The sequence below is a fragment of the Ornithorhynchus anatinus genome, chromosome 10, assembly GCF_004115215.2.
Source record: "Ornithorhynchus anatinus isolate Pmale09 chromosome 10, mOrnAna1.pri.v4, whole genome shotgun sequence".
Taxonomy (NCBI): Eukaryota; Metazoa; Chordata; class Mammalia; order Monotremata; family Ornithorhynchidae; genus Ornithorhynchus; species Ornithorhynchus anatinus.
In genome coordinates this window covers 43643362-43657059 of record NC_041737.1, presented here as the reverse complement: position 1 = coordinate 43657059, position 13698 = coordinate 43643362, and the positions used below count along the sequence as shown (strand labels likewise).

Below are 13698 nucleotides of genomic sequence, written 5' to 3'. Positions count from 1 at the left end.
CCTATGACTACATCCAGTTTGACTGAAGAATTACAAAAATGTAGTGTTGTGACTTGGAGCTCCACCATTCAAAACACTGAAAACTCGACAAGATAGCTACCACTGCTCCTCTATCACTATTATGATGAACCGAGTGTCAGGGAAAGAAAATTAGCAGCAAATTTTAGTGTGGAGGGGCACAAGCAGTTGTTGATGTAGACTGTAAGATCATTTTGTTTATTAATTTTTAATGGTATTTGTTCAGGGCTTACTATATGCCAGGTACTATTCTAAGCGCTTGACTGTGAGTAGGGAATCTGTCTACCAACTCTGTTGTATTGTTCTCTCCCATGTGCTTAGTACAGTGCTCTGCACACAGAGCATTTATCATGGCATTTATCATGGCTCTGGCAAGTGTGGCTTCTGTGTGGCCTCCCTGCAGGGAGAACAGGTTCAATGATTCCCTTTAGGGTGGCATTTTACAGAGCCGGGGTTGTCTGCCATTCATGCCCATTCACCCTTCTGAAGTCAGGGTGTGTTTTCTCAAGCCAAGCTCCTGAGCTTGGGGGTGGGACCTCTGGAATGGCTCTCCTGGGACAGGTGAGCTCATCCTGGCCAGGGACTGTGGGACTAGGGGAGGGGTGGTGCTGGGCAATGGTGTGACTGGAGTGGGGTTTAGGTGCCTGGAACTATCAATCAGTCATATTTATGGAGTGCTTAATATGTTCAGAGCGTTTAACTAAAATCTTCTTGGGATAGAGTGAGGTAGAGTCAGAGAAGAGGGCATGAGTGTGTGTATGTTTTTCCATGGCTGTGATGTGACCTTAGGCAACTCTCTAAACTTCTCTGGGCCACAGTTATCTCACCTGTCAAATGGGGATTTAAGACCATGAATACCATGTGGGGCATAGACTGTGTCCAACCTGATTTGCTTGTATCTACCCCAGAGCTTAGTACAGTGCCTGGCATATCGTAAGCATTTAACAAATATGATAAGAAAAAGCTGCAATTTCAGAGGTGTTAGAGATAGCTAAAGCATTATGTATCTTGAAAGGCAAAGGCAGAGCCCCAAAATTGCTCTGTTTGCTAATGAGAGGCTAGATTAATATGTGTGTTACGAGAGACTTTTTCCAGTCACCCATTGGAGGAGCATTTGAGGCATAGAAGCACTCTATTTCTGGGAGATCTAGTCAGGCAAACATTCCTTGTAAACCTGGAAACCAGGTAACATTGGACTGAAACTGTAACTGGGGCAGATGTCATGGTGGGGAGAAATAAGATGTCATTAAGTAGATAGTTTTAGTTGGCTTCCAAAAATTAAGTTACTTAGTGATTTATGAGAAATAAAAGAGGTGTGTTTTCTGGGATGGGTACAAAAGCAAGTTTGGGCAACACAGTGATGATTCAAACTGAATTAAGAAATTAACAACAGGGCTCACCCAAAGTTGAAAGAAAAGATGCTGTCATAGGAAGGGTGACCTTGGTAGCATGCAGTTCAGAAGTTGTGTCATCACAGAGAAACATCCTTTTCAGTTGGGTAAATGAAGGCTTGGTTCTTTTCATGACCAACATATTTCAAATGACAGTGAGAAGAGTTGGTCTTTGCTCTGAAAAGGCACTGACACTGGCCATTAATCTCTCCCATCCAGGCTTCGAAATGAAACTCAGGTCACTCTGATTGGCTACTGATTTGTTGAATGCTTTATTCTTTCAAATGAAGGATTAATCGTGATGAATAGCAGCCACCTGAACTTCATTATTCTCTCATGAGCCTTGAGCATCTTTTGGGCCTTAACCTAACTGTTGGAATGAAGAAGTCTTCTGATCCCGGAGAACCAGCAAAGTACATGGAGTAGTGGATAGAGCATGGGCCTGGGAGTCAGAAGGTCATAGGTTCTAATCTCGCCTATGCCACTTGTCTGTTGTGTGACATTGGGAAAGTCACTTCACTTCTCTGAGCTTCAGTTTCCTCATCTGTAAAATGGGGATTGAGACTGTGAGCCCGATATGGGACAGGGACTGTGTTCAACCCTAATTGCTTGTATCCACCCTAGCATTTAGTAGAGTGTCTGGCACACAGTAAGCACTTAAATACCACAGTTATTACTAATATTATAATTAATAACCACCAGAGAGACACCAATAGGACAGATGCACGACCTAGTGGAAATAGCGCAGGACTGTCGGGCAAAAGTAGATAAGCAATATGGCCTAGTGGAAAGAGCATGGGCTTGAGAGTCAGAGGTCCTGGATTCTAATTCTGCTCTGTCACTTGCCTGTGCCCCAGTTTCCTCAAATGTAAAATACCTGTTCAATATTCAATACCTGTTCTCCTTCATGCTTAGAATCTGAACCCTGGTTAGGGAAGGGATTGTGTCTGACCTGATTAGCTTGTATCCATCCCAGTGCTTAGTGCAGTGCTAGGTGCTTAACAAATACTAAAGTTATTATCAGAGGGATTATCCAGAAATTACTAGTGTGGCACTGAGTTGAGAGCCTGCAGTTTCCATAGGCAGAGAATAAAATGCTGTAATTTAAGTTTTGCAGAATCTGGGCCACAAACAGACTTCGGAAAGGAAAAAAAAGATGGTCTGGATACATGCAGGGGTTCACTGGGACTGATCCTAAAAGGCATTTCGGGATATAAAGACCTGTAGAATGGTTGAATCACCCCACTTGAGCTCATAAACTTTTATGCAGTGTGTGTGACAAGACTCATTTAGGGGAAAAAATAATGTGTTTTTTCTAACAATTCTGTCAGATGGTGAGCATTCAATAAATACCATTGACTGATTGATTGATTGAACTGCTTCTTGCCAGCCTGGCCTCCTTTAGATAACTCCCTGAGCAGTTTATGAGGAGGGATTGGCTTTTAAAATCTACTGTAATCATCATCATCATCAGTGGTACTTATTGAGCACTTACTATGTGCAGAACACTGTATTAAGCACTTGGGAGGGTACAGTAGAACAGAGATGACAAGACACGTTTCCTGTCCACAAGTTTACAGTGAAATCAACTGAAATTGGTGGTTTCCCCCATTCATAGCCCTACACTGTTTCTATGTTGCTTGAATGGTGAGAACAAAGAGCTCAGGTAACTCCACGCTAAAAATCCTGCAGAGTTCACAGTCCTCTGAATCTTTATTACATTTCATCCCAGTTTGGCTACAGTGACTACCCTCTGAATTACCAGGATAGCCCAGAAAGTGATCAACAATAATTTTTTTCTTTTTTTTTTTTTTACAAGTTACTTAACCTTTTTACACGTCAATAGAAAAAAACTTTTAAAATCTAAAATCTAAAGTGAAAGGAGAAATGAAATTGTATCTAAAATTATGCAGCGCAACAGAGATTCTTTTTAAAATGTTTATTTGTTTGATTTTCTACATGGCCCTAGAGAAAAGAGCACTAAAGAAAAGGAATTCTGACAGGTAAAATGGGGATCCTAAGCAGGAATGTGATTATAGTTTTCTCTTCTATAATATTCTCCCAGTGGCTGAGTATATGTATGTTCATTGTGTGTCTATCACTTGTCAGCTGTGTGACTTTGGGCAAGTCACTTAACTTCTCTGAGCCTCAGTTACCTCATCTGTAAAATGGGAATTGAGAATGTGAGCCTCACGTGGACAGGGACTGTGTCCAAGCCGATCTGCTTGTATCCACCCCAGCACTCAGTAGAGTGCCTGGCACATAGTTAAGCACTTAACAAATACCATAATAATAATTATTATCAATTATAATAATTATTATTATTATCTGTTAAATTGTACTATCCCAAACAGTTAGTAGAGTGCTCTGCCCACAGTAAGTGCTCAATAAATACAATTGATTGATTGATATATGCTTTTGATATTTAAAAAAGCCCTTAAATAGCAGTCCTAAGCCCATCCCCCTCCAGAGTTTAAGCTCACTGTGGATAGGGAATGTGTTTACTAACTCTGTTGCACCACACTCTCCCAAGCACTTAGTACAGTGCTCTGCACACAGTAAACACTCAATAAATAAGATTGATTAGTGTATGCTTTGGATATCAGATAAATTAATCTTAAATAGCAGGCCCAAGGCAGAGAATCTGTCTACCAACAGTAACATTCAATCAATAGTATTTACCGAGCACTTACTATGTACAGAACACTGTACTAAGGACTAGGGAGAGTATAATATAACAGAGTCAGTAGACACATTCCCTGCTATATCTGAGGATGGAGGACATGGGGAAGATGTTCAACATTTGCTTCCCAGAGCAACTGGTAGACATCTCAAGAGCCTTGAAACCCACAGATAGAGTGGTTGGCCTATGGCCACATTCAGAGAACCCAAAATCTTGCTGACTTCAGTTGTATTAAGACATTCTAGGTGGAAATATTAAGATAGAAACTTGATCTTGGACAGCTCTGAAAATTGCATCTTTAGTCTCTGGGTGAAGAGTTCCAAAATTGTTTCAGGAGTCAAACCAACTGGACATGAGGGATTTCATCTAATTTGAGAAGTAGTGGCCTATTGAAAAGAGCATGCTCCTGGGATTCAGAGGATGAGGGTTCTGATCATGGCTCTACCATGTGCCTGCTCATGCTTGGGCAAGTCACCTCATATCTCTGTGCCTCGGTCACCTCATCTGTAAAGTGGAGATTAAAATCTGGACCCTATGGCAGACTAGGAGATTGTGTTCAGCCCAATTATCTTGTACCCTTCCCAGCCCTTAGTACGGTGCTTGGCACTTAATAAATGCTTTACAAATACCACAGTTACTATTATTATTCCCCATGTGAAAATGGAATAGACCCACTGGACAAAAGGGCTCACTGCCATGTCTTTGTTACTGAGACATCTTGAGCAGGCAGCAGGTGGATTGTAAATGAGGTTTTCTGGTCATTGGCAAAGACGAGGAGAGGAAATTTACCTGGCCCAAACCAGCACAATTAATTTTTCAGTTTTATGAGTGTTTTAATTCATTCTGAGGCTTTTATAAACCATTTATTCTTGAAAAGGGATCTTATATCTGTGATACATTCTCTTTGAAAAAAGAAACTGCATGCATGTTTTGGGGAAGCAGACTAGTGGAAAAAATGAAAGGGCCTGGGAGTCAAACGACTTGGGTTCTAATCCTAACTCTTCTACTTGCCTATTATATGACCTTGGACAAGACACATAACTTCTCTGTGCCTGGGTTCCTCAACTGTAAAATAGGGATTTGATACCTGTTCTCCCTCTAGTTAGACTATGAGTCCCTGAGGGAGAACCCACAGTGCTACCCCAGTGCTTAGAGCACTGTTTGACATATAGTAAGCTCTTAACTACCATGAAATTATGTTTGTATGAACTGGGGTTCTCACTTACTTGTAGCAGATGTGCTCAGCTATGCCCAGTAAAGCTGTCCTGCCTAATATGGACGAGGTCAGTCACACAGAGGCATCTGAGAACCAAGCAGGAGACAAAGAGCAGGACAGTCTGTGGAAAAGGAATCATGACTGGAATGTTAGCATTAAGATGTCACCTTACAGGTAAAATTGTCCACCTAAAAACTTGCTGAAGGAAGGTGGGGGAAAACTCTTCGTAATCTTTATAAAGATGATGTTTTGACTATTTCATAGAGTTTATCAGAGTTGAGCAGAAGAACTGGATTAGCATTCAGGAGAGCAGGATTCTAGGCCCTCCCCATTCCCCAAGCAACTGGGTGACCTTGAGTAAGATATTTGACCTCTCTGGGCCTTAGTTTCTCCATCTGTTAAATGGGGACAGTGACATCTTCCCCCTTCCCACCTCACAGACCAAATGAAATTCTTGATGAGAAAGCAGCTGGGTAGAAAGGGGAAATGTAAAACATAAGGTGAAATTATTATCATCATCAATGGCATTTTTTGAGTGCTTATTGTTCATAGAGCACTGTACTAAGTGCTTGGGAGAGTACACATATCAGAACATGAATATTAGTGTGGTGTCTTATTCATGAGAGAGAGACTCCATCTTATTGTGCTAATGTTTTAGGTAATGAAGTCTGTATGGATTTCATAGTTAAATGCTATAAATGCTAAAATATAGTTGAAGTGGTGTTTATATGCTTATAATCATGTGTACTTTTACTGTCTTTAAACAGGCTCACGATTTCCAATGAAGTGTTCAGAAAATTGCCTTAACATAGAATCATATCTCTTGGCAAGCTGTAGGGGAGAAAATTGCTCTTTAAAACAGCTTTAAAATTCATTTAATAAAAAAAACATTAAAAAGATGGATGGTGTTATTTTTGGTCCTGCCTTAATGTCTACAGTCGATCCAGGCCAAAAAAGCAATTTCTTCCTATTTGCACTAAGTGGCATAAAACCTGCTTCAGCACCTCTCAAATGAGTTTGAGAGAAAAATCACTATAGTCTATGTCTCTTGCCCAAACGGATGTGCCCTTTGACCTCAATTAGTTCACAGCTGGATACCCCGATGACAGGCTAAAGCCAGCAGACAGAGCATTACTAATAATCCAGAAAACAGGAGAGTTGCAGGGCTGCCAGGAGGTTCTTCAGATGGGTTAACATTTCTGCAGTCTGCTCCTCCATAACCCCGATAGCAATGGCAGGAAAATTTCTCTTCCATGACTTCCGAGTCTGTGCCAGAGGCTTTTCCCTTCACCATAAATTCCTCATTCTCAGAGGCCTCTATGTAGTAGCTTTGAGGGTTGAGGTGAAGGTAATCATGGGCATTCCAGGCCTTCCGTGTGCACCTCCCATTATTCCCGCAGTGATGCCGGCTGCACTCTTCTGCGGCTGTGGTGACATTGATGAGATAGTTCCCTAAATGGGAAGTAACAAACTTCTTCACCTTCGTACAGTTGCCCTGGAAATAAAGAAGACAAAGCACTTCATTGTTTCCAGTGGGATTATTTAGAGTGATTAGAGAAACAGTGTGGCCTAGTAGATAGAGCACGGGCCTGGGAGTCAGAGGGATCTGGGTCCTAATCCCACCTCCGCCACTTGTCGGCTGTCTGACCTTAGGCAAGTCATTTAATTCTTCGGTGCCTCAGTTCCCTCGTCTGTAAAATGGGGATTAAGACTGTGTGAGTCTCATGTGGAAGTGGAACTGGGAATGTGTCCAACCTGCTTAGTACAGGGCTTGACACATAATAATAAGTGCTTAACAAATACTATCATTATTATTAATAAAAAACTGAGCTGCCCATTGTGACTGATGACTGGCCATCCTTCCAGTGGCCTCTCAAGCCTCTGTCCCTTTCACAGCTGTGGAAGGGATAGAATCCAGCCAACATTTCCTGTACATTTTCACACAGGTCTTTCTGCAGCCTCCTGGAGGTCTTACTGAGCAGGTTTCTAGAAAGAATCTGGTAATTAATATGTATTAAGCCCTGGAAAGAGAGGCGCAGGGATCTTGACTCTAACACAGTCCTTCTTTGGTCAATCACATCCTTGGCTGGAAAGAACATCCCCCAGGGAGAAAAGAACAACACAATTCAACAATTTCAGCCACATTAAGAACAGAAGTTCCATGCTGCTGGGGCAGAGTGTTTGGGCTTCACCAGCCTCCAGGCAGAGCTGGCCTTGGTCTGAAACCCCACCTCATACAGGCCTCTCTGTTCCACCTGTTCTCCATTCCAGCTGAGAGTAGGGCTCCATGCCAAGTTGGCAGCAGTGGGGTGGAGAGGATGGAGTTCTGAGGTCTGGAGCCATACCTCAGCCTGGTCTTGGAGGGTGGGATCTCAGCCTGCTCTCCATCTTCCCTGCCCTCACCTTCACAAATCCCAACTGTTTTACATTCCAGAAGGCTAGGTTTGTCAACATTTCCACCTGCCTGATCTTGGTGAAGTTTTGAGAGGCAACCCCAGACTTAATAATACTGATAACTATGGCACTTGTTAAGTGCTTACTATGTGCCAAGCACTGCTCTAAGAACTAAGGTAGATACAAGTTAATAAGGTTGGACACAGTCCCTGTCCCACATGGGGCTCACACTCATCCCCATTTTAAAGAATAGGTAACTGAGTCTCAGAGAAATTAATAGACTTGTCCAAGGTCACACGGCAGAGAAGTGTCCTAGCCAGAATTGGAACCCAGGTCCTTTTCTGACTTTCAAGCCCTTGCTATATCCACTAAAAGCCATGTTCATCCCCCCTTCTCAGCTTTCCTGGCCCTGAATCTGGACCTTTCCCAACTGTCTGGTGTGTGGAAGATCCTCTATTGATCTGAAGGAGCTGGAGTGAATTATAAACTATTCAACTGGGGCTTCAGGTGATCAAATTCCTCTTGGCCCCTAATGCTATCCTTCTGGTAGCCAATAGATATACAAATTCATGGACAATGTGGTTCCCCAGGTGCCACTTCTCATGAGGCTGGTTATAGTGTTACAGTTTTTATTTTCCAAAGGAGAGAATATTCTACCAGCAAACTGTAGGGAACCACATGAACGTTTTAATTTTTTTTAGAATTAAAAAAATGATTGTTCTGTATTTTCTTTAATTCAAAAAATACACCTTTAAGACCCTGACTTACCTCAGATGAAGTTAAATTCATGTCTCCCCAAATGACAATACCAGCTGCACCCAGAGCTGCACTTTCTCCTATGGTGCTAATCAAATCATGCTGGAATGGAAAGAATAAAGAAAGCAATATCAACAGGATACAAGAACCTTGGAAAGGAGAGCTTAAGAGGATAGCAGAGGTAATATAATTCATTTTCTGTCTTTTTAGAGGAAGAAGGGTGCTGCTTAATCATAATCGTGGTACTTGTTAAGTGCTTACTTTACGTCAAGCACTGGGGTAGCTAGAAGATAATCAGAACAGACAAAGACCCTATCCCACCTGGGGGCTTGATCTAAGAGGGAGAACAGGTGTTTAATCCCCAATAACCACTAGGAAACTGAGTCACTGGGAAGTTAAGAGATTTGCCCAAGTTCAAACAGCAGGCAAGTGGCTGAGGGAGGATTAGAACTCCATAGTTCTGTATTTTCTCCACTAAACCTCTGTTTAGAGAAATCCAGAAACCCAGAAAATAAGAAATGGAGAGGGGGCTGCAGTGGGAACTGTCTTCTTACGGGCCCGTGAGTGACCTATGAACCATATCAGTTTGATTCCTTAAATTTTGCTGACCTTTCTAAGGGATATTTAAACACTTGCACAGTCGAAGGGCCTGGGTTGGTGGTTTAGAATCTTGTTAAAGTAGATTATGAGGGGTTTTTTTTCTTAAATCTCCCAATTCTTTACCTCAGAGCTTGTCAAAGCTCTTAATATCCCCACTTCTCACATCCTAGGTGTAGATCACCATGTCTTAAATGGGCTTTAAAAAGCCACATGGGAGCAGTCCCATAGAAAGCCAACATGTGCCCCTCTCTGAGCCTGGTTAGGAAAGTGATGATGAAGAAAGTGTCAGCCTTCTCCTTGAAGAGAACTCAAGATTTGCAACTGTTGAAAAGAATTTCATATCTCTCTAGCTATATTCTTTGACTGGGAGAGTTTGTCACTTAATTACACACTCTTACAGAGATAAATTTATTTTCAATAGAAAATAGATTACTGATAAGAAATAGAGGACTTCAGACCACCACATACGATTTGAACTTTGGCCCAATCCTAGATAAAGTGCATTTTATTTTTACTTATTAATTTATCAAACATCTTTTCACCTTCCTGCTCCTATCAGGTATATCCTTGTTCTTTCTCTTGCTCGCAGCGTGGCTCAGTGGAAAGAGCCTGGGCTTGGGAGTCAGAGTTCATGGGTTTGAATCCCGGCTCTGCCACTTGTCAGCTGTGTGACTGTGGGCAAGTCACTTAACTTCTCTGTGCCTCAGTTCCCTCATCTGTAAAATGGGGATCAACTGTGAGTCTCACGAGGGACAATCTGATTACCCTGTATCTACCCCAGTGCTTAGAATAGTGCTCTGCACATAGTAAGTGCTGAACAAACACTAACATTATTATTATTAAAAGATTTATATGTACTATCACTCTTAGTAGGTTATAAACTCACTGAGGGCAAAGAGTGTGTTTTCTATCTCTGTTGACTTCTCCTAAACCATTAGTACAGTATTCTGTCCATGGTAACTGCTCAATAAATAATAATTAATTATGGTATTTTAGAGCTGATTTGGTGCCACGATGGGTGGATAATCAGATTGGACTGATGGACTGTGTCTGATCTAATTATCTTGTATGTAACCCAGTGCCTAGTTAGTAGTGTTTGACATTAAATCAGTGTTTGATTACCCCCTATTACCTACAACCTCTATAGCTGAAAAGAAGCTACATGACCTAGTGGAAAGATCATGGGTCTGGGAGTCGGAAGACCTGGGCTCTAAGGCTGGCTCTGCCCCTACCACCACTATTTCTACTACTTCTATTATAGGAGTTTTAGGCACAGAAATCAGGCCCTTGAGTTGAGCAAGATAATTTATTCTTACCTTAGAAAGGAATGTCAAAGGGGCATCTCTATAGCCCAGCCTTGTGTAGACAAAGACAGGTAGAGCATAGTCACAAGACATCATGGTAGAAATCCTCAGGGACTCATTCACCCTAAACCAAGAGAAGAGCCATAGGTTCTTACTATTCCTGAGAGCCTTCTGGACACTTATGGAGGGATACAAGGCAGCACTGCTGTTCCAGAGCCAGAAAAGCTCATTATTTCTCAAAACTTCATCTTCAGGGCAGGAGCCAGTGTAGTTCTGCTCATGGAAATTATAACTGTGGCAATCTGGATATAAGTAGTAGCCCCAAAGGGCCCTGGGTCGGTTCCTCATACCTAATTCAATGGTTTCCTTCATGAAGGCCTTTGCGCTTTCTTCAAAAGAGACCTTGGCAGAGTGCTCCAGACTGTTGTCTGATAAGTTTCTTAGTCTCTCAGAAATCAGCTGCCTAGAATTCCGCCTGTAAACATCCTTGGCATTCCAGTTGCATGACCACTGAGGCCTCCAATACTCCCATTCTATCATGGCCAGACCCCTGAAGTCCTCAGCGGAGATGTAGTGTCGGATGTCTTGGTTAGCTTTAATCAGGTGGGTTTGCAAGCTGGCATTCTGGGGGAGGCCACCATTAATGGGATCTTCTTGTGCATTATACCAAGGATAATAACCCAGTCTGTTGACAAAGAAAATGGTGACATTCTGACCTCTGGCTTTGGCCAAGGGGCTTCCAGTGATGTGAAATGTTCTCAGATTAATTCCAGTGTTGTACTGAAACAGACACTGGTCTGTAGGGGCATTCCAAACTGCCACGAAAGGTTTCTTCTGAAAAATCGGATGCTGGGCAGGTTTCAATGAAGAAGTGAGTTCCAAAAGAAATGATATCAGTAGCCATGACAGGAGATGGGTTGGCTGAATGATGTAGACTTTTAATTGTCTTTTAAATCCTCTTTTCATTACAGGAGAAATTATTTGTGAGGCCATTAAATTTAGTGCAACCTGGAAAGGAGAAGCCAATATTCTCTTCATTAGGTGGCAGTTTGGGAAGAAAAATCTAAAGAAATCATGTTTGCACAATAGTCCAATGTTGTTATAAAATACATTTTGCTTATACATTTCTTTTTATTCAGAGATTTTAAAGAGCAATTAAATCATGAAAAATCTAATAACTGGATTTTGTTAAAATGCTTACAATATACACTGTAATAAATGCTGGGTAGATGCATGTTATCAGCAGTAGCATCATTATCACAGAATCACAGATGATATCTGTATTCATTCATTCATTCATTTAATCATATTTATTGAATGCTGACTGTGTGCAAAGCACTGTACTAATCACTCAGGAGAATGCCACATAACAATAAACAGACACATTCCCTGCTCACAATGAGCTTACAGTCTACAGTCCCCATCCTCCATGGACTTAACATGTGAGATGAAGGGAGAATAGGGTATTTAATCCCCATTTTACAGATGAAGACTATTTTGACTTTATTTTATATGCAAGTAATTATTATATTCTCACATTATATGAGAAGTAGTGTAGCCCCATGGAAAGACCAAGGGCCTGGGAGTCAGAGGACCTGGGTTCCAATCTCAATTTTGCCACTTGACTGCTGTATGAAGTTGTCATTTAACTCCTTTATGCCTCAGTTTCCTCAACTGTAAAATGGGGATTCCATATCTGTCCTCCTTTCTATAGACTGTGAGCTTCATGTGGCACAGAGATTGTGTCCGACCTGATTACTTGTACCTACCAAAGTGTTCAGAACAGTGCTTGACTTATAATAAGCACTTAAATACCATCATCAACATCACCATCATCATTATCATTAATATCTTTATTAAGTGTCTACTTATGAAATAAGCTATACTTTCTGCATTGTGGGGAAGAACAAGAGCAGCATAACACAAAATCCCTTTTCTCAAGCAGTTTGCAATCTTGCAGCCTAATGAGTGATGCAGGTTTACAATATCAATCCATCAACAATCAATCAATCAATGGTATTGATAATTTACATTGTTTGGGGCCCTGTATTAAAGGCTTAGGAGAGTATAAAACAACAGAGTTCATTCAATTCAAGTGTATTTATTGAGCACTTACTGTGTGCAGAGCACTGTACTAAGTGCTTGGGAAAGTATGATATAACAATAAACAGACACATTCCCTGCCCACAGTGAGCTTGTAGTCTAGAGACAAGCTTAAAGTCTAGAGAGAGTTGGTAGATGTGATCCCTGCCCACCAGGAACTTACCATCTATGGGGGAGAAATGGGAAACAAACCTCTAAATGTAGAGAAAATTGCAGATTTCCTAATGCAGGGACAGTCTTAGTGATTGAGGTGACCAGGAGAGGAGGGAGTTAGGGAAGACCTGGAAGGGGGTGAGTTTTGAGGAGGAACATCTCATTAGGTAGCTAAAGATGGTGAAAACCTCATGTGAGCAATGACTCAGAAGCGGGAAAGCAAAGGGTGGGAATGGTGAGGAGTTAGCTAGATTATGAATTGGGTATAATGGAGAAAGTTTGCTCTGCAGGGAAAGTGTCTACCAGCTCTGTTGTATTGTACCCACCCAAGGGCTTAGTATAGTGCTCTGCACAGAGTAAGCACTAAGTAAATACCCTTGGTGAAGTATGGGGAAACCAACTGGTGGAGAATCTGAGGGTCACAGCTTTCTCTAGAATTTTGGGGGGGATTGGAAGGATGATGCATGTGACCTAAACAACTTTTAAGGAAAATGATTCACACAACTCCAAATGTGAATGAAGAGAGAGAGGTCAGAGGTAGGAAGTCCAAAGTAGTGATTCAGAGGGACAGAGACAAAGTCTCTTAGCTTATCTTTCATTAAGGCAAGCTTCTGGGCTTCTATCTTTTACTGAATACCATCCTACTCCTTTTAAATGATAATTTATGAAGTTAAGTTTCCTTTGATTAGCTTATTCATTAAGCAAGTCTCTTGGGTAATCACTGAAATTCCCTGGTCCTCAGTTACCTCATCTGTAAAATGGGGATTATGACTAGGAGTCCCATCTAGGAAAAGGGACTGTGTCCAACCTGATTATCTTGTATTTACCCCAGCACTTGGGACAGTGCCTGGCACATAGTAAGTGCTTAACAAATACCATTGAAAAAAATAAATTAATTAAGAGCACTAGGCATCTCATTTTGACTTCTGGAAAAACCTGAAACAAGTGTTATTATTGTTTATTATTATTGTTTCTCAAATTCAACTCATCCACTTTGCTGGGGCATTTCTCTAAGATTTCCGAATAGTAGGAAGACAAATTTGCTGATGAAGAATTTTTGAACAGTAGCATAATATACTA

General features: G+C 41.4%; 1 protein-coding gene across 1 annotated transcript; it reads right to left on the bottom strand.

Annotated features, from left to right (window-relative positions):
- Positions 1-6392: 6392 nt before the first annotated feature.
- On the bottom strand, positions 6393-11328 carry LOC100076538 (hyaluronidase 4). Its single transcript, XM_001507853.3, has 3 exons — positions 10375-11328; positions 8471-8560; positions 6393-6803 (listed from the first exon to the last, which is right to left on the bottom strand). The coding sequence occupies exons 1-3, from the start codon at positions 11326-11328 to the stop codon at positions 6393-6395; spliced, it is 1455 nt and encodes a 484-aa protein (XP_001507903.3).
- Positions 11329-13698: the final 2370 nt, after the last annotated feature.